At 44.8% G+C, this 26,108-nt stretch overlaps 2 protein-coding genes across 27 annotated transcripts; one reads left to right on the top strand and one right to left on the bottom strand.

The window, feature by feature from the left end:
- Window positions 1–20,810, bottom strand: Nfya (nuclear transcription factor Y subunit alpha). 21 transcript variants are annotated; one of them, XM_087184493.1, is made up of 11 exons: window positions 18,239–20,567; window positions 17,275–17,328; window positions 15,421–15,559; window positions 13,662–13,748; window positions 10,795–10,941; window positions 6,651–6,782; window positions 6,387–6,492; window positions 5,308–5,474; window positions 4,000–4,173; window positions 3,203–3,304; window positions 1–600 (listed from the first exon to the last, which is right to left on the bottom strand). In XM_087184493.1, the coding sequence occupies exons 3-11, from the start codon at window positions 15,493–15,495 to the stop codon at window positions 547–549; spliced, it is 1,044 nt and encodes a 347-aa protein (XP_087040619.1). In that variant the 5' UTR covers window positions 15,496–15,559; window positions 17,275–17,328; window positions 18,239–20,567; the 3' UTR covers window positions 1–546. The 21 variants fall into 21 exon arrangements, with proteins under 21 accessions (XP_087040619.1, XP_021115520.1, XP_004846667.1 ...); XM_021259861.2 differs by having other exon boundaries at window positions 18,422–20,567; XM_004846610.4 differs by lacking the exons at window positions 17,275–17,328; window positions 18,239–20,567 and adding an exon at window positions 20,632–20,810.
- A 100-nt stretch (window positions 20,811–20,910) lies between these two features.
- On the top strand, window positions 20,911–25,955 carry Oard1 (O-acyl-ADP-ribose deacylase 1). Of its 6 annotated transcripts, none has more exons than XM_004846619.4 (6): window positions 20,911–21,095; window positions 21,829–21,904; window positions 22,252–22,396; window positions 23,409–23,467; window positions 24,580–24,692; window positions 25,323–25,955. In XM_004846619.4, exons 2-6 carry the CDS (start codon window positions 21,866–21,868, stop codon window positions 25,423–25,425), a joined length of 459 nt encoding a protein of 152 aa, XP_004846676.1. In that variant the 5' UTR covers window positions 20,911–21,095; window positions 21,829–21,865; the 3' UTR covers window positions 25,426–25,955. The 6 variants fall into 6 exon arrangements, with proteins under 6 accessions (XP_004846676.1, XP_004846677.1, XP_012928297.1 ...); XM_004846620.3 differs by having other exon boundaries at window positions 20,919–21,095; window positions 21,832–21,904; XM_013072843.3 differs by lacking the exon at window positions 20,911–21,095 and adding an exon at window positions 21,223–21,244 and having other exon boundaries at window positions 21,832–21,904.
- The last annotated feature ends 153 nt before the right edge of the window (window positions 25,956–26,108 follow it).

Below are 26,108 nucleotides of genomic sequence, written 5' to 3'. Positions count from 1 at the left end.
TGACTGTTAACTCCAACAATTTATTGTTTCTGTCACAATCTGGAGCTTCCTTGTGGGAAGCCATCTCTGACTTCGAAGTGTCTATTCATTCAATCAGTCAGCCTGAGATCCCCCTGGGGGAGGGGGTGCATCTAGAGTCCGGGGAAGGAGAGGACTTCGGCTCCCCCGTCACAGTCTGGTGCAGAAGGGCGCTCTTCTCTGCAGAGATGGCTGGCTGGCTCCGCTAGCCCACGTAAGTGCTTGTGTACCGCTGGGCCGGCAACTGTCTCCTTCTATCATTGTAATTCATGAAATGTCAATGGCTTCAACAGCTGGAAGCAGGTCCTGACTGAAAGGGTGAGACAAAGGCTGGCAACTTCAATTTCCCAGACACTGCTGCAATTGTAATACCGAGCCACTTATTAAAAACTAAGTGGTTTCTGTCCTGTAGGAAAGGGCAGCATATGATCGTTAGTGTCCCATCGGAAGAGTTGATCACTTTCCTGGAACAGTGGGAAAGGCAAGGAACACGACCTTGATCAGCTCCATTGTGTCGCCTGAGTGGGGTTAGGACACTCGGATGATCTGCGTCATCGCTTCTTCGTCAGCTTGGTTTGCATCCTGGAGATAAAGACAGCATAATAATGATTAAAGCCCTCTGCAAAAGCATCAGGGAACTGATGGCTCTCACGCTGTATCCTCAAGGGAAAACAACTTCTCGAAGTAAACCAAAGTCCTGTAACACATCCAGCTCCAAGTCTGAGGTTTAATATGCAGTTCCATTAGGAAAGAAGATAAACCTTTTCCCTTAAAAGCATTTAAAGCCCGGCCTTCCATCATCCCACACTCCAGAGCGATAGTGTTACCTGTTCCCTACACACCATGGGTTGTGCTCTACTCTTAAAGAGTGCTCAGATGGCTAAGAGAAAGACTCAGAGAAACCATGACAACAGGCTGTGCTTTTGGGTCATGATTTTCTGATTGTCACATTTATTTTTATTTTTTTTTTGGTACTGGGGATCAAACGCGGAACCTTTTGCTTGCAAGGCAGGCAGTGGAACCACTGAGCTAAATCCCTGGCCCTGATCGTCACATTTAAATCCTGAGTGTTTAGCAGGGTTGGAAAAAGCACTAGAGGTCTACATAATTTAATGCAATCATTTGGCCGATAAACCAGAAGCTTGAATGGGCAATGATTTGCTTGCACTACAGCCAGAAAGTCAGGAGCCCAGCAAGAGTTCACTCCTAAATCTTCTGGCTCCCATTTAGTTTTCCCACTGCACTCTGGGTGTTGCTTCTCACCGAAGACCTACAGAGCTAGGATCACTGGGAAGCTTTCTGCAATGCTCCACATGAAACTCCCTTAGGTCTCCTCCCCTAGACTGAAGCTTCAGCAGGCAAGATCCAGGAACAAGCTGTGACACTCCGGGGGTGCCAGGCCTGGAGCTGGGTCTTGACTGTGCACCCATCCTGCACCCCGTACAGCACCAACAGGTACCTAGTGTACACTCTTGCACGAAGTCCCGTAACATCCCCGTGAGGCATCTAACAGCTTTCTGCTCTGCAGATGAAACTGGCTGTCACAGGCTGAGTAACACAACCAGGGTCACAGTGCTGGCACCTAAAGTTAGAGTTCTCAGCCGGCAGCCCACGCTCACATGATGTGGGACTGAAGACAGGGAGAGAGGGGCTCTCACACCACGGCTGAGGACTGACAACGCTGATCAAGTCGTGAGTGCTCCTGTGTGGGGACGCCCAGGAAACCTCGTCTAACTGCTGAGAGGGGAATGAGACACTGGCTTAGAAATGACACAGAAATCCTGCCTCCTCGGGAAGGGGACTGAAATGATGAAAACCACACTACCTTAGGAAGAGAGATCTGGCAGTAAGTGCTGCTGAAAGTCAATGAGGAGACTGGAGACCGATTCAGGGACATGGTGACAGTGCGGTGGAATGTGTTCACACACAATCGAGTTAGAAAATGGGAGGAATTCATTAATGCCATAAACTGATTACGTGTTCAGAACTGGTCACTACTTAATGCTAAGTCCAACAAATACAACAGAGGACAAAATCCTCGACCCTCTACATAACTTATATTCAAATGGGAAAAACTCTTGAACAATCAGACAAATGAAACAATCTGATGGTTGTTATACTCCAAAGAAGACATCATGTGAAAATACTGGACTAGAAGACAAGCAGAACAGAGATCAAGAAGCAAGAGGAAATGAAGCTAGAGATCAGCAGGAGCTGGAGCACAGGGCCTGGCTGGCCTGGCAGGACTCTGGATTTCAGGAAGTGCACACAGCACAGGGTGGGGTGAAAGAGGCTCAAGCAGGACAGTGATGCACTATGGGGTGTGCTTAAAAGCCCACAGATGTGGGGACTATGACGAGAGAACAGCAGTAGATGGAGGAAGACCAGGCAGGCAACTATTTTATCAACCCAAACCAAAGAAAAGAGGACTAGATTAGACTGCTGTCAACTGGGAGGGAGAAAAACCAAGTCTAATTATATTCTGGAAGTAAAAGAGGACTTCTTCAACAATTGGGCTATTTGAGCTTTAGCAACTGGCTGGAGGGACATGTCACCTGTTGAGACGAGTGACTGGTTTACGTGTAATAAATAAATATAAGAGTTGTAATAAATAATACAAGAGTTCTGTTTTGGACGGAAATACCTGTAAGATAACTACTGGAATTAGATGTGTATGAACCAATATAGACCTCATAGCATAAACTGTGGAATGGTATTATCTAGGTTTGAATTTCAATTGACCATTTTATCAGGTTTTTTACTGTAGGCAAATTAATTCTCAAAACCCTAGATTCAATTCTAGAACCATGATGATAGATAATTCATATCTCATGGAGCTTAAGGATACTGTGAGACATTCAAGAGAAAGCAAAAAGGCTCATCCAAGTGCTTAACAGTGTTGACTGCGCTGTCACTATTACAAGAAGACAATAAATAATTGAAATAAGCAAAGAATGTCAAGAAGGAATTCATAGTAATCATTGGGGAAAACGAGAAGGCGAGAGAGACCAGTGAATTAAAGTCTTTCAGTGCTTTTAAGATTAAAGAATAACTCAGAATAACAACATTGCACTCTGTTTAGAGAACGTGACTGGGCTCTGAGTGTGAAAACACAGGGACACTGCTGAGGCTTCCCCTCTGCAGGGCACACAGCAACGATGAGGCGGAGGGGCCATTTCCTTACCTGCATGTGGGGACTGTCTTTTTCCTTGGGAGAGAAGAAGCGCCCACCTTCACCACGTTTCCGGGCCATGGCATGACGGTGCCGGGACTCGTGTAGGTATTTCTAGAAACAAAAGTACAGCCACTCAGGGACTTGTCAGAACCAAGTTAGCGAGTGTAAGAATTTTACTTGTCAATGTTTAAGACAGTTGTGATCAAAGCAGGGATAATGAAGACTTTGAATTATGGAGGAAACACTTATCTAGTCAGTGAATAAGACAGCAGCTAATCATATATGACTACTATAAGAATGGGAATGCTGACTACAAAGTATAGCAGTATCTACCCACTGCCTATTCTCTTTTGCTTAACAGCAGACCAAGTTTGAGCTGGGCAAATAAATGGCTGTTGGGCAAAAAGTCTGCATCTCCTAACCTTATCTGGAGGTAGGTTGTGGGCAGGTGACTGAATTCTGGCCAGTAAGATACACGCCACTGCTCAAGGGTGCACCTAGGCAAGAGCCCAAGCAGCATGGACTATGACAGGAGGAGGACAGGTCTTCAGAACTACAGAAATGTGCTAGCAGCCCAGGACAATTTATCTATAGAATTCTTTACTATAAGAAAAAAAAAATCCTGGTTTAAACTGCTGTTTTTTCTGGTTGCTGTAGCTGAAGTTACAATAACAATATGCTAACTCTTTTAACTCGAACTTCAGCTGTTTGGAAAGCACTCTAGGAAACAAACCATGTGAATTGAAAGGTAGTCTCAGAAGCAGAACCCTGTTGCTCTCTTCCTGGGTCCTCAGGATTACACATACCCTTCTTTCCTTTGGAATTTTCCCTTCTGCCTCTAGCTTAGCTCGGGCCTGCCTTCTCTTCAGAATACGGTGGTACTGCTTGGCGTTCACATAGAGGGGCTCTTCCTCGAGCATCTCCGCCCCAGGCAGCGGGATTCTCTGGATAGCAGGCACAGAGCCAGCTCCAGGCACCATCTGTGGGAAGAGGAAGGCAGAGTTTGTTTCTGGCACACAGTACAGACAAGTAAGCAGTTTCCCGGAGCCTGTTAATCTACTTTCTTCTGAAGGCCAGAAAAAAACTTCGCAGGACACTTGGTTAAATGCAGATTCCTGGAAAACATTTACATTAAAGGTCTGAATTTTAAACAACCTCCTCAGATGATTCTGTTATGGGGGCTCAGGGACCACTGAGAATGAAACGACCACACTTTCATGTCCACCTATGGCTCCATTTCCTAGGTATGTCTGCTGCCACACAATGAAACAGGAGTCAAAGACAATGACATAGCACAAAGGTCAGCACAAGACCAAGTTACTAAGCTTGCTGTCACAAAACAAGTTACACAAACCTAACTTTTCTAAACACACAAATGCCCCCTGTACTACATACATGAGGAAATAATGAACGCTCCTGTACCCTGCCTCTTTCCAACTGCAACCACTGTGCATGAGGACACTGATTCTTCCGGTCCTCTCCAGCTCTTCGGAGCTCTACTCCTCATTCTTAAGTTATCCACTTTAGTCTGGGTACCAGCATCCTGTTTTGAAGGGATTCAGCTTTTATCATACCACTCAACTCTCCTCAACTTCTTAGTAATTGTACCACACATTTCTCGCTTTCTCTGTTAATTACAATCTAATTATTAGATTATCTGTTTCAGTCAACAGGGGCAATACATTTTCCACTTCCCAAAGACCAGTAGCTCTTCTTTCCTTTCATTATCTGAATTTTTTTTTTTTTTTGGTACAGGGGATTGAACTCAGGACCTTGTGCTTGAGATGCAGGCGGCAGAATCACTGAGCTAAATCCCTGGCTAAATTATGATAACGTGAAATTAGACAGCCACACTTCTCTCCATTGCCTACATCTCCAGCACAGAATAACCCACGACCCACAGCAGGTACTCCTAACAATTAGCTCAGTAAAATCTTACTGTACAAGTGAATCTCTCTGAGTGACTTAAAGACTGATTTTAATTCCAAGAAGTCAAATATTAGAGCCAAGTTCTACAGGAGACATAAGATGGGAAGTTCGAGCAATTTGTAAAGACAGAGATGCATGGAAAACTATAGTACATGAAGAGCAAGTTGAGCAATCCGATTCCTTACCATGACCATTCCTCCTGAGTTGACCACGTTGCCTGCCACCGGCAGTGTCACGGTGACAGTTCCTTGGCCACTGCTGGTCGTGTTGGTGTTGGCTCCTGTCTGTACAATCTGTGCTCCTGCCAGACTGGCTGCTGGGATGGTGATCATGCCTGAAACAGGGACTGTGACTTTAAGAAAATAAAACATAAAACAGGCACACAGAATGGAAAGAAGGGAACACAGTTAGTCCCTCTTCTAGCTGGCACACCCTCACCAACCCCAGAGAAACACAGTGGAGAAAAAGCGCTCTGCCACTCCCTGCCACTGGCTTGGTATATATATCTCAAGGAGCCCCAATCTTTGCAATTTCTATTAATTGTCTAGGACCCAGTGTGCAATAAATCCATCCTTGGGATGAACTGCTCCCCTGGGCACTCCAACCATACTTTTCTAAGGGAGCAGAGAAAGTTTCTATGGGTCTGATGAAAGCTGTACCCATTGCTCGCAAACGTAGGAAAACTGTGCTCCAGGAAAGAGATGTTATAAATGTATGTTTATCCCAAATTGACAATGAGTCTATGATAGGAATAAAAGTTAAAATGAAGTCAGCATGTCAAGTCCCTGCTCGTTCACAGCAATGCTTGAGGACTGGTTCTCCATCCTGCCTGAGCTCTCTGGATCTTGCACACTGTAAGATTTTCATCCCAAGTTAAAGCTTTAGTCATGGAATCTAAGATGTCCTTGACCCAGAAAACAAAACACAAGGAGTAGCAACAGCCACCTTGATTACCAATGTATTTCTCCCTTTACCAATAAAGAAATTCCCTGCTTTCAATCTTATTTAGAATGGTTTTGACCATAAAAACATCATAATCCCTTGGGCCAGTCTTGTGGCTACCACTGTAAGAATGTCATTCTACAGTGCTGGTCATGGGACATTGACAAGGAACAACAATCAGTGAAGACTGAGAGAAAATCTCTTTTTAGGGGAGCTGTTTCCAAAAATGCACAGAGTTTACAACTAAAATTCTGAAGCACTCACAGTTGCTTGGGATGAAAAGATACACAGCAAGTCCCTGGGCAGCTCAGGGGCCCCATACCTTGCTGCAGAATGGTGCCATCTGCGTTGACTGGCTGATAGACAATGGTCTGCCCTTCGGCAGTCTGAGCCACTTGCTGCCCCTGGACGGCGATCTGCTGCTGGGTCTGCAGGAAATGAGCAGGCAGGGACACAATGCACACATTCCAAAGACAGCCATGGGGAAAGCGACTGTGTGGGCCTCTAAAAAATTCTGAGAGACAGCTCTCTTCCCCCACCCTCCCCAGTCAGCCGTGCCATGGGGCTGACAGAGTGGTAGGATTACCTGGGTCTGACCTGCCGTGACCGCCGTCTGGGGCTGCTGGATGATGATTTGCTGGGTCTGGCCCTGCTGGCCCTGCACCTGCACAGCCTGCCCACCCTGGATCTGAATCTGCCCAGGTGGGACCAACTGGATCTGTGGGACAGAACACAGGATAGCACCCTACGGACATCACCTTCCTTCAGTCCCCGGATGTTAAATAAATTCCTCTAGAAAGCAAGAAAAGCTCTAAAGAGGGAATAAGACGGGGGTCCTGTTCTGTTCTTAAGTTATTTTTCCACTTCCAAAATGATCAGGGAATTGTGAATACAGTCTGGGAATCAATGTCTGCTTTATTAACAGTAGTGGCATGGCTATTTTTAAAAGCATATTCACTTAAAAATACTCTCTGAAGATCTTTTACAGATAAAATATTACATATATGTATATATGCACGCGCGCACACACACACACACACACACACACGTATTCAAAATACATTCATTGCAAATCCGATGTTTACCTGACGTCTTGACACCTTGATGATGGCCTCGAGAGAGACACCAAGTGAGAGAACTCTGCTAAGTTTTGCCAGGATTCCTGACCCACAGAGATTTTATTTTAAGTCATTAACTTCTAGGATCACTTTTTTATGCGACAAGAAGTAACTATAGAGTAGGTCAGATCATGTTTCTCCTATTCCTGTCTCCAGTACCCTCACCAACACTCAGTACTGTCATTACTGTCTAGCAGCCTTCTGTCTACTTCCTATGTGGTTCCTAAGCTAACGCTCAGAAAGCAAACAGGGAAAGAGAGGGGTTCTGAGGTATCCAAACCCATTTTCTTTCTTATTTTAATGGCTATTAGCACTTTATTAGGAGTATCATTAAAAACATGAGAAGTTTGAGAAGTATTTCTTTGAAATTTTGTAACTTAAAAAACTTAAAATTCTTTAACTGTTGGTTATACAGAACCATGTTTTCATATGACTACTGGACACATTTCTTTTTAAAGATCAAAAGAGAAAGCATTTAGGAAGGCCCCATACTTGAAATTGCTAGTATTTTATATTCAAGCATACTCCTAATCCAAGAGTATACAGCTACTAAGTACCCCAACCCATAGCACCTTCATCTCTTCTCTCACTAGTTCTTTGATCAATCATTGTATCAATAGATTTTTTTTTTTTTTTTTTTTCAGTGAGCCGAATCCCTTGTTCCAACAGATACATTTTGATCGGAGTGTTCCTCCAACAAAACTTGTAGTTTAGAAGGAGGGGACTTTCAGAAAAATGGATGTCTACAGCCCTTATCCTCATATCTATTTTTTGGTTTTTATTGTGTTTTCATTGTCTGTATCAGCCTAGGGATTTTTTTGGGGGGGGGTGTCATTTTTCTGAGACAGGGTCTTGCTATGCAGGTCAGGCTGGTTTTGAACTCACTATGTAGTCCAGGCTGGGCTTGAACTTGTGGCAATCCTCCTGCCTCAGCCTCCCGAGGCCACCACACCTGGGCTTGCCTAGGGATCTTAATCTAAAATCGTATGCAAAATTTTGCACATACTAGACATTTGCCACCTGTCCCCGCCTTTTGGTACCAGGGACTGAACTCGGGACCTTGTGCCTGGCTGTAAGGCAGGCGATGGAACCACTGAGCTAAATCCCCGGCCCCATTTGCCCCTTTTTTAAAAGGGCATAGGCTTCACTGGAATTCTAAAAAGGAGAATATAACCCAAAAAAGGGTTGAGAAGTAGTCTTTGTTTAAAAAATGGCTATTCAAGCTGGATGCAATGGCACACACCTGTCATCTTAGCGCTTAGGGAGTCTGAGCAGAAGGATTCCAAGTTCCAGTTCGGCCTGGATAACTCAGAGAGAAACTGTTTCAAGTTAAAAAACAAAATGTATGTCAGTGGTAGAGAGTCCCTGGATTTAATACCCAGGAGTAGGTGTGTGTGTGGGGGGAGGTTATTCAAAGAACAGTAGAGAGAAGCAACCTCTCATGAAAATGACTGAAGTCTCAAGAACTCTAGGGGAGATTAGGATCTTACAGCTTTATATACAAATCATTTTTCCCAGTTATAGTCTTACTTGGAGGCAGGGAAATAACAAGGTCTCTTGGGCCGGGGATTTAGCTCAGTGGTTCTGCCACCTGCCTCGCAAGCGCAAGGTTCCAAGTTTGATCCCCGCTACCAAAAAAAACAAAACAAAACAAAAAACCAAAAAGAAACCAACAAACCAATAACAAGGTCTCTTATAGGAGAAAAAATAAGGCCATAAAAATCACAGACTTTAGAGCTAGAATGAACTCTAGCTATCACCTGACAGAAACTGCATTTATGGATGGCTAACAGACATGTGATGCAGCCAAGAAAGGAAAGCTTGTTTGACAGCAGACTGGAATCAAAATCTAGTCACCGCGCCCACAATATCCTGTGCCATCAGTGGAGAAGGTGGCCTGACAGCGGGGTTGGAGAGGGGCAGGAATGACATAGCAGCATGAAATGGAGAAAAGGCACGCTGAAGATATATTTAAAGCCTCATACATTTATACATGAAGAAATGTGCAAACTATTTTTCATCTTGACTACAATTCTATCCTGGCGAAAATATGACAATAGCATTAAAAATGCTTACGGTTTTCCTGGAGCAGCACTCACTCCAAAGAAATTACCCTAAGATCTCAATGCAAAATAGAACTATTGTGCTCAAATGTATTTACAGTAGCTTCACCCAAAAAAGCAAAACCAAACAAGCCCTTAAATATGTTTTGTAAATGAGAAATTCAGATTCATCAAACTGACTGATTATAAAGAAAATACAAATGGCAACTAAGAAAACTGTGGAAATAAATTATATTTGAAAAAGTGAAAACCCCACATGCACAGTTCAGTGATGAACAAAAATTATGCATGAAATTACAAGGGGAAAATGACAAGTTTATTTTATCAGTAGTATCACCATGGTTGATTTATTTTCAACTTACCTTAAATTGCTTCATAGAAACTAAGACACTAATGTAAGTGCTGTAACTACCAACACAATATACAGATGTAGTAAAAAGTGAAGAGCTCTCCTGCATCTCTTTTTTTTTGGCTAATAGACACATACAACCATGGGGAACCGGTTATTAATTATAAAGATGAGATCACAGCCTACACCTGCAAATTATTTTTCACTGAAAATACTTTAAGGTCAGCGAAAGTCAAGAGCTCATCCTTTTTAATGGTGACATGATATTTGAGACCACTGTCCTATATCTGCCTTAACAGACATTCAGATAATAAACATTTGTTGTGTTAGTACAATGCTGTACGGCTCCATACATTTCTACATACACAGCAATGCTTCCTGTTAGGACAGATTTTAGAAGTAGAAGTGGCAGATCAAAAGGTTTTATATAAAGTTCAGTGAGATATGTTCCAATTTGAAATTATCAAACATGGGTATTTCTATACCCACTCTAGCAGCAGATATAATCACTTTTATTTTTATTTTTTCCTGACACCAGGGATTGAACTCAGGACCTTGTGCTTGCAAGGCAGGAAGCAGTGCCACTGAACTAAATCCCCGGCATAATCACGTTTAAAAACTTGTGCTAATTTGATGATAAATATCCCTCTAATTTTAAAATTTGATGAGAGTTGCATGTAATCATCCTACATATATCTTTTAATTTCTTCTGTACTTTGTCTTGTTTATCTTTCCCCGTTTCTCAGTCAGCGAGGTAACTCAAATACTAATTTATATAGAGATAAATAAAAAAGGCAACATTTCTGAGTACACAAAATGTCTAAAGCAGATTGTAAATTCCCTTCTCCTCTAGCCCTTAGGAATTCCAACAAGTCATACCAACAAATTACTTAAACGAGATTCTCATCTTTTTATATTCTTTACAGCAATCAACACCATGCCTAATATTCCAGACCTTACTCAAGAGTACTACACAAAGGTAGGAAATTGACTACATACACTGTAGAGCAGTGACAGAGAACCTTTTAGAGCTTTTAATGATAAACAGTTTGCTGAGGCACATGTGCCATAGGCTCGCCACCACTGTTATAGAGGGTGGGAAGCAATCAATGCCAAAATCAACTGCCACGGTTCACGACCACTCACCCTTTAAGACATCTACACTGGCACACTATCTACACATTTAAAAGTGTCCCTCACCTGCTGCAGACTCTGTGTCCCAGACACAGGTACTTGCATGATGGTTTGGCCTTGTCCCCCAGGGACGGCCTGGACCATGATGGGCTGGCCGGTCGATGTGATCAACTGGCCTCCACTGACTTGCACCATTAATGGTTGGCCCTGGACCTAGAATGAAGGAAAATAAAAACAATGAAATAACAGAAGACACGAAACAGTTTTTACCAAAAGACAAGCACTGGAACTATTCTGCTGCCTTGCTGGGGTGGGGGCAAGAGAAACACTAAGAGAGTGAGTTGCTAGTCCTCAAATTATCTCCTTCAAGTAGCTCTGATGCCTCTGAGTAAACATCAAGTTGAATATTTGTGAGATACAGTGGAGCATGTCTAGTCTTTGGGAAGTCTCCACACATATAAGGTATTTATCACCAGACATAGGCTACATCCATGACAAACATTTAATCAACACGTTAAAGAAACTGGCCTTTTAGAGACCCAAGAATGGCCTCTAAAGAGGGTTAGGGAGTAGTCAGAGAGAGGTGGGGTGATGGTGGTTACAGCAAATTCCAGGTAACCTGAAGGAAGTAAACAGAGCACCTAGTGTGACACTAGGAGGCTGAGTAGCAAGAGCTCTCTCTGCAGGCCATCACAGAAGACCTTTCTCCCACAGCCTCCCAGGCCAAAGTGAAATGTATGCCCCTACCCCACCACCTCACTCTGAGATCTAGCTATGTCTGCTGCTTAACGGCTCACTGCTTCACAGTGGCCACTCTGCAATCTTTGCTGGATAGTTCACACTGGAACTCACAGTATCTGCAGTTATTTTAGCTTTTCAGATGCAATGACAAGCAGTGAAATTAGGCAGAGCAGTCAGGAATACCAACAGAATTCTCAACTTTCAAGCTCCTGTGAGTACACGGACCACTCCAGAAACCATGTCACTCAAAGTGCTCTGTCACATCTTGAGTCCCACCATGAAAATACTCAGTAGAATGCTTTCTAGAGGCTGAAACCAAGGCACTTTAGATGTGAACAAGAATGATCATGGAAGAGCTACAAGTCCCAAACTTTCATGTTTACATTCTACCTTTGAGGAATTATTGATAACAAAAAATATTCATTCTTAATGCACATAACAGTATAATTCAACAACAGCTGAGTAATTTAAAGTTCAGTCTGTGGTAGATGACTAGGTCACCCTGTACGGCCACCTACCACCACCGTTTCAGAATTGAAAGAAGCCCGAAAACCTCATGCTTTCTCCTCCTCTTACATTCAAATTCCCTTTGCTACACTGATGCTTACTTATGCTGTTTCAGGACAGATTTATCAGCAGATTTCCGGCATGAATAACTACTTAAAATTCTCTGAAAACAATGAGACCTCCAGAGAAAGATTTCCATTATTTCCATAATGTATTTCCATTCCTTTTACATAGAATCTAAGTTGTTAAAACAAGTTTTGAGACACACTCTAGTATTTTCTAGCTGTCCACCATCTTAATTTCCTCCCCCACTGACATGCTACACATGCATGTGGTACATGATTTTGAGACTCCAAAAAGCCCAGTGTTCACAACATACGCATGTTCACAGAACACATGCACCAGACAGAAGCCATACAATTAAAAGCACATTACATTCCCATTCTGCAAGTGGTTAATGACAACCCCAAGTACTATTTTATATATTAATAAGATGAAGCAAGCATGAACAACAAAGACAAGCTGTTGAACTCTTAAGATTCCAATACAGATTGGGAGCACCTACAAGTTCAGCTTCTTTTAGCCTGATTTAGGTCAGGATCTGGCTGTGTATCATCAGCAGACACTGCTGGTGGTGGGGGTTCAAAGGGTGAAGTGAAACAATTAGAGTCAGGGCCAGTTAACTGCAGGAGGTGGAGTAACGCAAGTACTAAGCTGAGATGCCAGTTGTACATCCTGGGCCACCCCCTAAGTCACTTCCACTTCAATGGAGGGAAAGACAGGGCACCTGTATTGTGCCAGCTTCTCAAAAATAGCGTCATTTTAGTCACAGTCATCTAGACAGAGCAAAGACTCAGGCTCCTACTCCTGTTTTTTTTATAGGAACTAGCTAAATCATAGCCTCCATTTAAGATATTGAACTTGGCCATACATAATGTTACCTAACTGCACTGGGTAAGAATTCCTTTTTTTTTTTTTGGTACCGGGGATCGAACCTGGGACCTTCTGCTTGCGAGGCAGGAGGCGGAACTGGGTAAGAATTCTTTCAAAGATTTTTTCTGTTTTCTTTTTGTAACACATCCAAGTAACCAGTAAGAATTCCAACAGTGGCTGTAGCATCTAAGAGGTGAAAGAATATTCCACCTCTGCCCAACAAGGGGGTATATGGAATAGCCTTTGAAGAGCTGGTAATAAGAGGTCACCAGTTCCCCAGAAAAGGTAGTAAAAACAAGCTGGTCACCCAGAGGTTAATGAGATTTAGTGCTTAGACAAACCTTGCCAAATAGAGTGACTATTTTGCCGTCAAGTCTAGCCTAGTTTGTGTCTTTTCTCTTCTACTGGAATGCAAATTCATAGAATTCTACCGTGCCATCAGATTACAGAGTTTGAGCATGGAATAAATTCCAATGACACTTGTGAGAATTTCTTCCTGTCATTTCTGTATCTTCCAGGTACTCCTCAAAAACACACTAGCCAAACAGTTTTCAGAAAACGGATGCAGTGTTCACTACAGGACTTGGCAGCAAACATTAGGAAACTGGCACCTTGTAATAAAAGCCTTAAGGACAAGTTAGCAGCATCAGAGACATGCGACTGACTCTGCCACTCCTACTTGAGAACACAAACAGCACCAGACACGAGGACAGGTCCATGCAGTGCTCATGGAGAATCAGAGAGGGCACCACTACCTGGAGGGTCTGGACTTGCTGGCCTGAGGCGGATGCCACCTGGGCCTCAGTCTGCAACTGGACAGCAGTGACACCACCCTGCTGCTGAGAACAGGAACAGGAAGAGCTTGAAATGTGTCAGGAAGAAAATGTATAGTTCGAGACATGAGAACATCTTACCTCTTGTGGGAGGGGCAGGAAGCTTTCTTTCATAAGCCTCCCTCTACCCAGGACTTTCAAAGTATAGACTCCTTACACAGAAGCTGCTGTGCAGCAGGTTGAAGACACTTGCCCTCTGCCCCCAGAGTCAACCTCAAAACAACTTCCACAACCCCAAAAGGTCAAAATAACACCATCAACAAAGAGAACTTTACAATGCGGTCCTTCTCTTCAGACATAGGACTTTTTACCCTCCTGCTTATACAACTGTTTTAATGCTCTTTTTATTTTCTCAAATTTAAGTTCATAACAACAAAATTTACCAGGTTATAACAGCTTTGAAGTTATGATGAAGATTTTCTGGGGGCATAAATGCATTCTCAAGAAATGAAGAGTGAATGAATCACCGTGAACCAAAATCATCTTCACGAGACCATTGCTTTTATGTCCCCAAACGAAGAATTCTTTCTATCCAGTGGGACTGCCTTAGAAGCAACCTCTGGGGTGACTCAACCTCATTTGCACCTCCCTATGTTAAGTCCCAACAGAGGGGGCCCCACCCACCAAGGCAGGTGCCTGAGTGCCTGAATGGAGCCCTGTGAGGAACCATGCCACCCCAGCAGCTGAAGGGAAGGGGGCAAGGCACTGTAAATAGTCCATCCCTTAATCAAGAGGAGCTCCTTCCTTTGATCTTTCGATCAAACGGCACACCATCAATACTTCCTTTGCCTTCCCTCCTATTTTTCTACATTAGCTATGTTCCATCTTGATGACAGAAACATTCCCAAGATGTCAATCTTGGCCCAAGGTCAAATGGAGGCATATAATGATTTCTTTTTTTCTTCAAGGGGTGGGGAAAAAAGTGAAGTTTTACTAAAACAAACTTAGGGAAAAAGCATCAGAAAAATTGTGTATAAATACAAAGGCATACTCTGTATTTTCAAAGAATAAACACAAAGGTCAGGCATGGTGGCACACGTCTGTAATCCCAACACTTGGGAGGCTGAGGCAGGAGAATCACTATGAGACCAAGGCCAGCCTGGGCTACACAGTGAGTTCAAGGCCAGCCTGAATTAGAGACCCTGTCTCAAAAAAAACCACCCCCAAAACCCCAAACAAACAAACAAGTAACAGTGGGAATTCCTTCCTAATGTGCTTAATCATTAAATGTGGCTGTCTAAATATTATCCTAGTGTAGATCTCAAGCTGTTCAGAGTAAGTGCTGTGGTGGGCCAAATCAAAGAATAGCAGATTTCTTGAGCGCTGATACTGTCTACTGTGGCCAAACCCTCACTATATCACCACTTAGCTCAAACAAGAATAGAACCTAGCAAATTGAATCTGGGAAAACAAAAATAAAATTTCAGATTTCCACATGAGAAACAGACTCAGTGTTTTGGCCTTCAATGAGATAAAAGGGGCAATTTACATTTAAACCAGGCCCCCAAGAAGGGCAGATCTGAAGTGGTCATGGGCTGACACTGCACTCTGGCACAAGCGACCAGATCCCGCCTCGGATTTTGCAGGCCATGACCTCACTCAGGTGACTCCCCCGAGTCACACACCCACTGCTGCAGAGTGCACTCCTGCGGGCTCCGAGGCTGCTCTGCTTCCATACCTGCTGCTGGATCTGTCCGGCCTGCACGACAATCTGCTCCGTGGAGCTATTGCTGCTGGCCGTGTACTGCTCCATGGTGCCTCTTCGTCAGAGGCCTCTGCACAGCGAGCTCCTGCTGGAGATGTGCCTATTAGCGAGGCTGGGAAAGAAATGGAAATGAGATTGTCATTGAAGGCCTTGCCATATGTCACCTTGAGAAGTTATTGCTGTACTTACCATCTGCAAGAAAATACGGTAAGAGAGCAGGAAATGTTTATATTCAATATCAGTTTTAACTACAGTAGGATTTCATGGCACAGTAATATCATAATACTATATTCACAAGTTTTTAAAATGCTTTTAGTCTTTTTTTTTGAGACAGGGTCTCACTATGTAGTCCAGACTGGCCTCAAACTCAGTGCGATCTTCATGTACCACGGCCCAGCATTTTAGTCACTTCTTATTGCAACCTTAATTTTCAGTATTACCACAGCAACACTCATCCCTTGGAAATACTCAGAAAAGCTCTTTGTTACAAGGCCTATTTTTCAATTTGTTTTTACAGTAGAGTATAAATCTGGTAATACTCAGATTATTTTTGGGGGGGATTATGAGTTTTCAGGTCTGTACATGTCCTTTACAGAATAAAGTTTCCTTATTTTCTCCAATTTGTATCACACATTTGCTGCTCACCAAACATATTACCAGTTTGCTTTTTTTTTTGGGGGGGGAGTACTGGGGATCCAACTCAGGTCTGTGCGCTTGTGCAGCAGGCGGCAAAACCACTGAGCTAAATCCCCAGCCCACTGGTTTGCATTTTAATAGAATAAGGAATAAAAGGAAATTATAATACTGACACAGTGATATTCACGATTAGTCTAAAAGTCCCCCCATTTTATCATAATGCTATCTATCTCTTTATCATTTTCAAACATTACAGAATTACTAAGTCCTTAAAAAGCACCAAGAATCTAGTGTTCACATTTACCCATGTTACACACTTTAAGATCTGAAGATACCTTTTTGAAAACAAGAATACAGTTAGATAAACTGAAGTGATAATGGCGAACCCTGAATAAAGATTTCATTCAAAATCTAAGAATATATAAATTATCAAAGAATTCATCCTGGAAATATGGGGTGGGAGGTATAAATATATATATAAATGCACATAAACTTTCCTTTTATTTTTTGCCTAGGCTTTCATATATTACAAAATTTGAAAGATCAAATTACATAAACTATCCGAGCCACACATGATGAGCAAGATGAACCACTTGTAAGGTGTCAGTGAGTTGTCATAAAGGAAGAAATCATAAAGTCTGCTAGAGTACGGATCTGCAAAGTCTCCCAAAGGGCCCAGCTTGGGATCTGAGAGGTGGGGCACTGTGGGAAGTCTCTGGTCACGGTGCTATGCCCCAGAAGGGAGAGGGATCTGTTTCTTCCTCCCAACCACGAGGTGAGGTTTTGCCAGGAGCTGCCTCATCACGGGCCCCGAAGCAACAGAGCCTACCATGGACTGAAACCTCCAAAACTGAGCCAAAACAAACCCGTTCTCTTTATAAGCTGATCATTTCCAGTATTCACCACAGCAACAGAAAGTGAGCAAAATATTCAGGTTCATGTCCGAGCATTTAGTTAGAAGTGTAGTAACACCTAAGTTTACTAACATGCATCCAAAATACAATGGACACATAGGTGGAGACCTGGATGGGTATCTATCTGGCAAGGACGGCACGTGAAGATGGAAATGGCAGACTCAACTGGGAGGCAGGGAGGTGGTCACTGTAAAATTCCTTCAGCCTCACTGCACTGGTGTCTTTTGTGGCACTCTCGTGGCTGCTGCCATGTCACGAATCCATTCAAAACATTTACCTTTCACAGTCATTTCGACTTTGAGGATGAGCCAGAAGTTGCATGGTCCCAGATCTGGTAAATAAGGTGGATGATGACACAGTAATGTTTTCAGGACGTCATATTTCACCCATCCCAAGTTCCCTTCCTGCACAGTATCTTTCCTTGACTAATTTTCAGAAATTTCCATCTTATCAAACTGAATTATAAAATGTAACTTGAAGCACACAGGGGAATGACTAATAAACATAACATCATGCAGATTTCCTTTTCAACTAGCTTATTCTTGTAATACAAATGCTCCAATTTAAGAACAAGTTCATTACATTCTGAAGAGTAAAAACAGAAGCAGCAACGTTCTCATGTGAAGGAGGGAGCGATTCGGCTTGGACACTACATGATGCTGCTCATGGTGAAGGCCAAGCCACTGGCCTGGGTGAGGCTGTGTGTTCCTATGACCGTGCACTTTGGTGAGCAGAGCTGGGTCTTTCCTGGAGGACGTCTCTGACCAAGAGTATGACAAAGTTAAGTCAGTCAGATTTTGTCTGTCTGGCTCTTGCTCTTGACACAGTTCCTAATGATTTCTTTCTCAGACAGAAAGAGTAAGTGTATGTTTATTCTGGCTGGCATGAAAAATCTTCCAGAGCACCTCTGCCCTAGGATTTCAAAGTGCAGAAGTGGAAAGTTAGCCAACCACCAGGAACTCATCGTATGTGGAACACGCAGTCTAATGCTAAAACTGCCCAAACTCAACCACCATATCTGACAATCACTACCGCACACACCCTAGACTAGAACCTTCCTGTTTTTTTAACATAGTTTGCAGCACAACTCAGTGCATACATAACCCACACGTATACAACTGTAACAAGTTTCATGAAATACCCTTGTATAACTAACACACGCTTTGATGTTTTCTATTATTAAAAGCCAGCAACCTGACCCTCTAAATTTATTCCCCAAGACATGAAGTAGGTTCTTTTACCAGTGTTTGATATATGCCTGGGCAACAAAGGTCTGCCCAGCTTCCCCGTCATCCTACAGAAGTTTCTGGGTTGGAGCTTCTTAATTGGTTTTTTCAACTATGATATAGCACAGGCCAGACACACTGTTCTAAAGGTTGTAGAAATAAAAAAGGAAACAGATGGCCAGGTGTGGTGGCACATACCTGTAATCCCAGCACTCGGATCACCAGCCTGGGCTGCACAGTGAGCTCAAGGCCAGCCTGAACTACTTCGCAAAATTTTGTGTCAAAAAACAAAAAAAACCAGGAAACTGATGAAGATTCTAACTTCAAAGAGTCTAAGTTTTGTAAAAAAGTAAAAACCTATACTAGGATTCTACAAGAGAAAGTACACGGGAATTTGGAGGGCAGATTTATTACACCCACAGATAAACCACAGCAGGAACTGGTGCCACATGAACTGGTGTGAAGTGTGACAAGAAGTGTGGAGGGAGTGAAGTACCCCAAAAGGAGAGCATAAAAATAACAACAGAAAAATTTCAGCATATGAAGAGCACAAAGGCCTCAGGGCTAGAAAAGTGACAGATCTCGATATTGTCCCTTAAAATGGCAGGCAACAGAATTCTTCTGCAGACAGGAGTAGGCTGTAGAGATGGACGACTGCCTTTTACAAAGACGTTTTGCAAAAGTTATTTGGTGGTTCCGAGGGGACCATATATAACAATTGTAAAATACTACAATGAGCTGGGCATGGTGGAGCACGTCTGTAATCCCAGCATGCAGGAGGATTGCTTTGAGTCCCAGACCAGCCTGGGCTATAGTGAGTTCAAGGCCGGTCGGAACTGCATAGTGAGACCCTGTTTAAGAAACAAACCCACCCTACCTCATTTATTACTACAAAAATGTGAGAATTAAGTGGATTTTGAAAACAATTTAAAGAAAAAGCCTTTCCCAAAAAGTGCAAAGCATTTCAGTAGTGGCAAGAGCAGACAGCAGACATTTTTTCAAACCTGCCATTCACATGAACTCTGCAAACAGGACCTTGAAAAAGGGGCACTTTACATATTGAAGGTGTGTCAAGGATTGCAACAGATGCTTCATCTCAATAAAAACCATTTTTGGTCTCTTTGGAGGAAAAAACCCCTCTTTTTTTCCTCTCCAAGAAGTTAACTACTATTAGGAAGCTGATTCCACAAATCAAACCAGTTTTTTTTAACCTTAGGGAAAAATATATCTACATCTCTCTATTTAATTCTAGATCCCCTCTCTCTGCACCTCCAGATAAAACTGCCCCCCCCCCATCCCTTGGAAGACCTCCAAGTGTATTTACCAATTGGGCTTTCCCGCCTAAACTCTCAATACCACCGCCCACTTCCCTACCTACTGCGCCTGTCTCAAATACACACCGCCATCTGGGGCTCCTAAGAATGCTTTTCTCTCCAAACCATGCTCATCTATTCTATCCGAAAAAATCTCATGTTGCAAGGCCTCCACCACTGTGGTGGAGAAAATGACCCAGGCCGTTGCCAGCTGGGGCCACAGAATTCTCCGGAGTGGACCGGAACACCCACCCAGCATCCACAGTGGGCTCGGCTTGGGTGGTTCTCAGCCCACTCCCTCCTCGGCACAAAGGGGCTGCGGGGCACAGCAAACTGTTCAGTAATGAGATGCCAAGGGCCACTTCCCCTCACCCTCACAAGCCACGCAATACTCCAGTTTCTAAGCACGCTCCAAACGAAGGTTAGCAGGGGGTCAGAAAGGGGAAAAGGGAGGAGGCAAGAGACGTGTGGACTGAGCTAATGGGTCAGGCCGAACCCTGCAAAGTGACAAAAGTGAAAGGGAGACGAATCGGTGGGTTCCCGGGAGAGCGCGCACGGAGTATGCACTGCGGCCGAGGCGCAGAGCCAGAGGCCGGGCGGGCGGGCGAGCAGGAAGGAGAGCTCGGCGGGCTCAGGCGCGGGAGGAGGAAATGACGGCGGGGGTCACCGGGCAGGCGGGGCGGTCCCGACCGGGACGGGGTGGGGGAACACAGGCCCCGCCGCGCAGGCCGGGCGCGGGCCCCCTTCCCGACCCAAGGCCGAGGCCGAGGCGCGCGTGCGTGGAGGGCGCTCGGGCCGGTGAGCTCTACACCCTCGGGCGCGGGGCTTGGAGCTGGGCCTAGGGTCGGCCGCCACCGGCCCGCAGCAGCGCTCTGCCAGGGCCCAGGCCCCGAAAAACCTCCCGTGGGCGCCGTCCCGCGAGGCCAGACGCCTGGAGGCCCCAGGCCCCGGCCGCCCGCTGCCGTGCTCGGCGAGGACCTGCTCGGCTCCCGGGCCCGACGGGCGCCTGGGCCTCTCCTGAGTGGTCAGCGAGACCCGCCAATCGGGGCGCTGGGGCCGGCTCTGGGCCGCTGGATATTGGCTCCTCATACTCACCGTGCCTCGCTCCCCCGGTTCGCTGCCCGCGCTGATTGGCTCCAGTACCGGACTCCGAAACCCAATCAGAGGCTCCAGCCGCCGCCGCCGCCGCCACTGCCGCTGCCTAGCAAAATGGCGAACCCGAACAAAGGGGAATCGGGCCTCCCTCCAACCGTCTCCGCGCAGGCGCCTCGGAGATCACGCCCCTAACCACAGCTGGGCTCGCTCCGCCCCCTCTTCCGAGGAGCAGTGCGCAGGCGCCTCTCATAAGCCACGCCCACTTCCCGGATTTGACACCACCTCCAGCCGATAGACTACGCAGGCGCCTTCAAATCGCGCCTGAGCCTTCGACTCAAACCTCTCTGAAAGTAGTACCACGCAGGCGCTAATTCGCTCCCTCGCCAAGGGCCCACCCCCTTCTAAGCGAACGAGGGGACACACCCCCGGAGCTAATGCGCAAGCGTCGATCTTCCCAATTCGTGGTAGGCTCTCTAGACGCATGCCCGGGCGGCGGCGGGATACCACGGAGTTTGCCGCCGGAAGTGCAGCGAAAGCACCACAGAGAGCCGGCTCGGCTAGCTAGCTAGAGGGGCTCGTTTCCGCCGCTACGGGGCGGGGGCGGCCATTTTGGGTGCGTGCGGTCGAGGCTGCGGCGGGATTGGTTCCGTGTCGGGGCTAGTCCCCTGCTCCCCACCTACCAGGGTCGGACCGAGCCCTTCCTCGCGGGGCGGGGACCTCGGAACTGCCGACTCCTCTGCAGGTGAAGGATAACCCGGGTATCGCCCTCCTCAGGGCTCTGGTCCGGCTCCCCGCCCTCCCAGGCAGGGTGGGAGAGTTGGCATCTCGTTTAGCGCCCCTACTCTACACTCTCTATTCGCGGCTGAACGGGACTGTGGCCAAGTCCCTCCGTGTTTATTCTGCGCCATATCCGCTGGGGACGTACTGTTGCCTCTTGGAGAGGAAAGGACACCGACCTGGGTCGAGGAGGCGGATCGGGCCGCCTTGGCTTTTCAGTTCCTGGGAAGCGCGAAAGGAGAGCGGGCCACGTTCCTTCCTCTGGCCCAGAACAGTTTGGGATCGCACCCTAGGGGCAGTTCGAAGTCACACCCGGCGATAAACGTTGGAGGCAAAAGAGGACCTATTACGTGGGTGGTCAGGGCAGTCTGCACATAATATATTCAGGCTGCCTGAGCATTTCTACTTTCCTTCTCCTAGCAGAAGACACACATTGTGAAAATAGCGACTCAGTATCATGGCCAGCAGCCTTAATGAAGATCCAGAAGGAAGCAGAGTGCGTAGCAACTTTTAACTTATCGATGAACTAAAATTCAGAATAATTGAGGTCAAAAGCGTAAACACTTTTAATTAAACCAATAATTGGATTGTCTTTTTTGTTTCTCTCAAGCTGAATTATTTAAGAAAAGCTAAAAAATCCCAGGCGGGGACCATCCATCACATTCCTTTTACAAATGCTTTAATTCGCTGTGATTAACTCCTTCAATTCTGAGGCTTAGACTTCCAGCTGCGGGAGGGGTGGGAAAGAATTAGTGGTGAGGGCACAGAGTAAACCTAAGAGAAAAAAAGCTTAATACTTTAATGTATCTAATAAAGCATTGTCTTTCCCTTTGCACATTTTAGATCACTTATGTGAAAGGAGACCTTTTTGCATGCCCCAAAACAGACTCTCTAGCCCACTGTATCAGTGAGGATTGCCGCATGGGCGCTGGGATAGCTGTCCTCTTCAAGAAGAAATTTGGAGGGGTGCAGGAGCTGTTAAGTCAACGTGAGTTTTGAGAACAGCTTACCCGTTTTGCCCTGGGTAAAACACCTTTTGATCATCTGTTATACTTTAATTAGGGTGTTCGTGCCGGGGGCGGCGGGAGGGGGGGGGTTCCCTCATGACAGTGCCTTTAAGTCTTTAAAGTTTTTCCTCACAGGAATGGGCTCCTGTTTGACCCCTTAGCACCCCAAATCTGAAATCTTGTACAAGCTTGTAATCTCTTCCTCCTCTTTCATAAAACTTCCTTGATAAAATTATCCCACTTCTCTGAAACTTTTCATAACTCTGAAGTACTTAGCAAAGTCCACAGGTGTTTGCTTGACATTCAAGATACTCTACTTACTGATACTCTTACTTTTCAAATAGAAGTTTAGAAACCTTTTTCTTAACAGGTCCCTTCATCATTTCCCACTAATACTGTAACAATGCATTAGAATCACATGGGGAGCTTCTGAAACAATTTCTCAGACCAAATTTTAGGCTCACTAAACCAAAATATCTACCAGTCATTCTGATTCCAGCCTTAGGCAAAAAAAACCCAAAACAGTTTCTTATTACTTTGTTTTATGGTTATTTGTAAAGATGACCCCCTTCTCTGGATTAAAATTATTAGTGAACTTTCTGATGTTCCTCATAATGTGTAACACAACTCTGTGTAAGGAGATCATTACTGCAAGAACATATACTTGACAGTTTAAAAAATGGTTCAACCTAAACAATTTCAAGGCAATCGACATTAATATTTAAGTGGATAAAGGAATATATTTGAAGGCAGAGGCAGGATAAAAGGTGGGGTGTGAGAAAACATGATTCTAAGTATGTTGTAAGTTAAGGGGTACAGTATTTGGGAAGGTTGATAAGGAGCAGAAAGTTTACAGAAGTTTATTTACAGTTGAAAATTATTTCTAGTTCTGATATAAACTCAAATCTATAAAGATTAAAAAATTTTGAAGCATAGGGATCAGTGTTTTGGATTTCTTTTTCCTTTCTACTACTAACTAACTGTTCTTCATAGAAAAGAAGCCTGGAGAAGTGGCTGTTCTGAAGAGAGATGGGCGATACATATATTACTTGGTAAGATGGAGCCAGATCATTAATACAGCCTACAGATGGGTCAGCAGGAGGGGCCGTGCTGCAGTTGTGTTGATCACCATGCTCCTAGACAGTTCTAGACACTTAGCATCAAAAAGCTCCTGATCTTGTGACAACCTGGGTCCAGTGGTGCTGGCCACTTGCAGCCCTAGAATAGAAAGGAGCATGAAGCCACAGCCCAGCACTGTGGGCAAGAGAACTGTGCCATCTACCATAGACTTGTGTTCTAAGATGTGGAAGCTAGGGGTGCCTCTTCTGCGTTCTCTCCTAGTCACAGTGAGAGAGAAACAATGTCTCAGAAGACAGATTTCCCACAGGGAGTTTTCTCTTTCTCACTGCTGTCTGCAGGAACTACCAGGTAACGCCTCGCCTGCTCCTTGCCTGCCTGCTGGTTGAACGTGGGGTTCTCCATCTGTCTGGGCTTTGGCCCTGGACGGGTGTGTCTTCCTTAGTGATGGTGATGGTTGACTTAGTGCCAACCCGTGACAAGCCTGATCTGGACAGCAGACTTAGTGGGGAGATGTCTAGCCCTGTTGAATTCTGTCCCTTAAGGCTGATGTGACTTTTTTTCCCCGTACTGGGGACCGAACTCAGGACCTTGTGCTTGCCAGGCAGGCACGGTACCACTGAGCTAAATCCCCAGCCCTGATGTGACTTTTAGTGTTTTTATTTTTTAAAAATACCAGCTTCTCTCTGTTCTTTTGTAGAGAAATGAAAAGTAAGCCAGCAGAGATCTTAGACAGAATTTTAATGGTATTTTCAGGTGGTGTGAGTTCCTCCTTGTTCTAGACATGCAGCTTTGGTCTTGGAAGTGGCACAGAGACTGTTACCTACGTTGCTTAAAAAGTACTCATGGGTTCCTTGGAAAAGGAAGGGCTGTGGCATGGCAGAGTCTGAGTTTCTCAGGCCCTGTTTAGTGGATTTTCCTGGGGTCTCCCATAACAGTATGGAAGGAGCAGTGTGACATTTGTCATCCCTCTTTCAGATTAGTTATTCTGTAATAACGTTTAATTGTCAGATTACAGAAGAATCTGATGGTTTTTTTAATTGTCATTTTGGGCTAATGAGAGTTTGAATCCTTTCTCTGTGCTCAGATCACAAAGAAAAGGGCTTCACACAAGCCAACTTATGAGAACTTACAGAAGAGCTTAGAGGCCATGAAGTGCCATTGTTTGAAGAATGGAGTCACCGACCTTTCCATGCCCAGGCAAGGAAATCCAGGGGCCTAAATGAAGACTTAATTGATGAGTGGGGCTTACTGTTTTACCAAATGACAACTTCACAGCTTAACTGAAAATTTAGAATTAAAGATAGGCACATTTCCAGACTTAAAAATCACCAGTGAACCAATTTTCTGATTGTAGACAGAGACCATAACTCCTAGATTGCAAGCAAATCAGCGTTTCCCACTTTCTGTCTTGCCCTCCTTTTTGCAGTGATCTGTGCCTTGTCCCTCTTCTCCTTTTCATCTTAACATTCCATTATCCTAAATGGAACTTTCCCATCCATCCACATCCAGCTTTCTCCAGTAGAGAGAGAACAGGGTGGTGAGTTGCTGTGCCATGGCAGTTAGACGTTTCTCAGTGGAACGTGAAGTAATTGAAAATGGTACATGATGAGGTGAGGAGAAGGGAGCTGTGGGATGTTTGAGCTATCTAGGCATGAGCTTGGGTGACTTTACCATAAGAGTTGACTTCCAGACTCTCACCATGGCTGCCAGTGGGTGTGACCAGGTTGCTCTCTCAAGGCTTTGAGTAGCTCTTCCCCAGAGAAGAGGGAAGGAGCGATTTCCTAGGTAACTTCATCGCAACCAATGGAGATGTTTTGTCTTTTTTAGGATTGGATGTGGTCTTGATCGTCTGCAGTGGGAAAATGTATCTGCAATAATTGAGGAAATATTTGAAGCAACGGACATCAAAATTACTGTGTACACATTGTGAAAAAATGAAGCACATTTTGGTCTTGGTTCTCTGGTATCATCCCTACTTGGCCATAGGACTGAGCCAGCTGACCTGAGAATGGGAGAGGAAGACCTTCATGTGAAGTCCTCAGTGTTGTGGAGCAGGCTAGGCTTGCTGTATTCTCATATTTGGGCTAGGACTCTGGAGGAGGGATTGCTTGGGGATGTCGCTGTGTTTTCTGCAGCAGGGTCAGGAGTAGGTGGCCTGATGTTAGGAAGCCCAGAATGTGGGACCCATGACACGTTCTGCTGCCATGTGCTAGTCAATTCGACGGCTGGCCACTAGGTGGCAGCATTGATCCCATTTCTCTGCTTTGTGAGAAATTTCAGGAATGGTGAACTTTGGATTCCTTGGGGAACTTGTTTGTGAGCTTACTACCTTGGTATCATGCATCAGATTCATCCTAGAAGAGAATCATGAGTTACTTTTTTTTAATTACAAAATTGAGTCTGACATTAACGGAATTTTTGTTGATAAAAATGGAGAAATAAATCTTGGGGTTCAGTGAAGTTCTGTGCTCATGCCTGTGTGGATCAGGAATGGAGTGACAGAGGATAAACCTGTAGCTTTATTTGGAAGGGCCTAGCAGGGTCCACTGGGAAGAGTAGCAAGGGAAGAAGTAAGAAAAGAGAATGGGTAGGAATGAGGGGTGGGCTTAGTTG

This window comes from Heterocephalus glaber, unplaced genomic scaffold (assembly GCF_053883595.1).
Source record: "Heterocephalus glaber isolate CG9 unplaced genomic scaffold, H.glaber_assembly_v1.0 deba00001497, whole genome shotgun sequence".
Classification (NCBI taxonomy): Eukaryota; Metazoa; Chordata; class Mammalia; order Rodentia; family Bathyergidae; genus Heterocephalus; species Heterocephalus glaber.
The sequence above is the reverse complement of the archived record's forward strand: the minus strand, read 5'-3'. Positions and strand labels throughout refer to the sequence as shown.

Coding starts and splice junctions, on each gene's coding strand:
- Oard1 (XM_004846619.4), top strand. CDS start 21,866: ATGGCCAGCAGCCTTAATGAAGATCCAGAAGGAAGCAGA. Junction 22,397..23,408: donor GCAGGAGCTGTTAAGTCAAC/GTGAGTTTTGAG, acceptor TGTTCTTCATAG/AAAAGAAGCCTGGAGAAGTG. Junction 24,693..25,322: donor ACCGACCTTTCCATGCCCAG/GCAAGGAAATCC, acceptor TGTCTTTTTTAG/GATTGGATGTGGTCTTGATC.
- Nfya (XM_004846610.4), bottom strand. CDS start 15,495: ATGGAGCAGTACACGGCCAGCAGCAATAGCTCCACGGAGCAGATTGTC. Junction 4,174..5,307: donor ACTCAGGAGGAATGGTCATG/GTAAGGAATCGG, acceptor CTCTTCCCACAG/ATGGTGCCTGGAGCTGGCTC. Junction 601..3,202: donor AAGACAGTCCCCACATGCAG/GTAAGGAAATGG, acceptor CTTTATCTCCAG/GATGCAAACCAAGCTGACGA.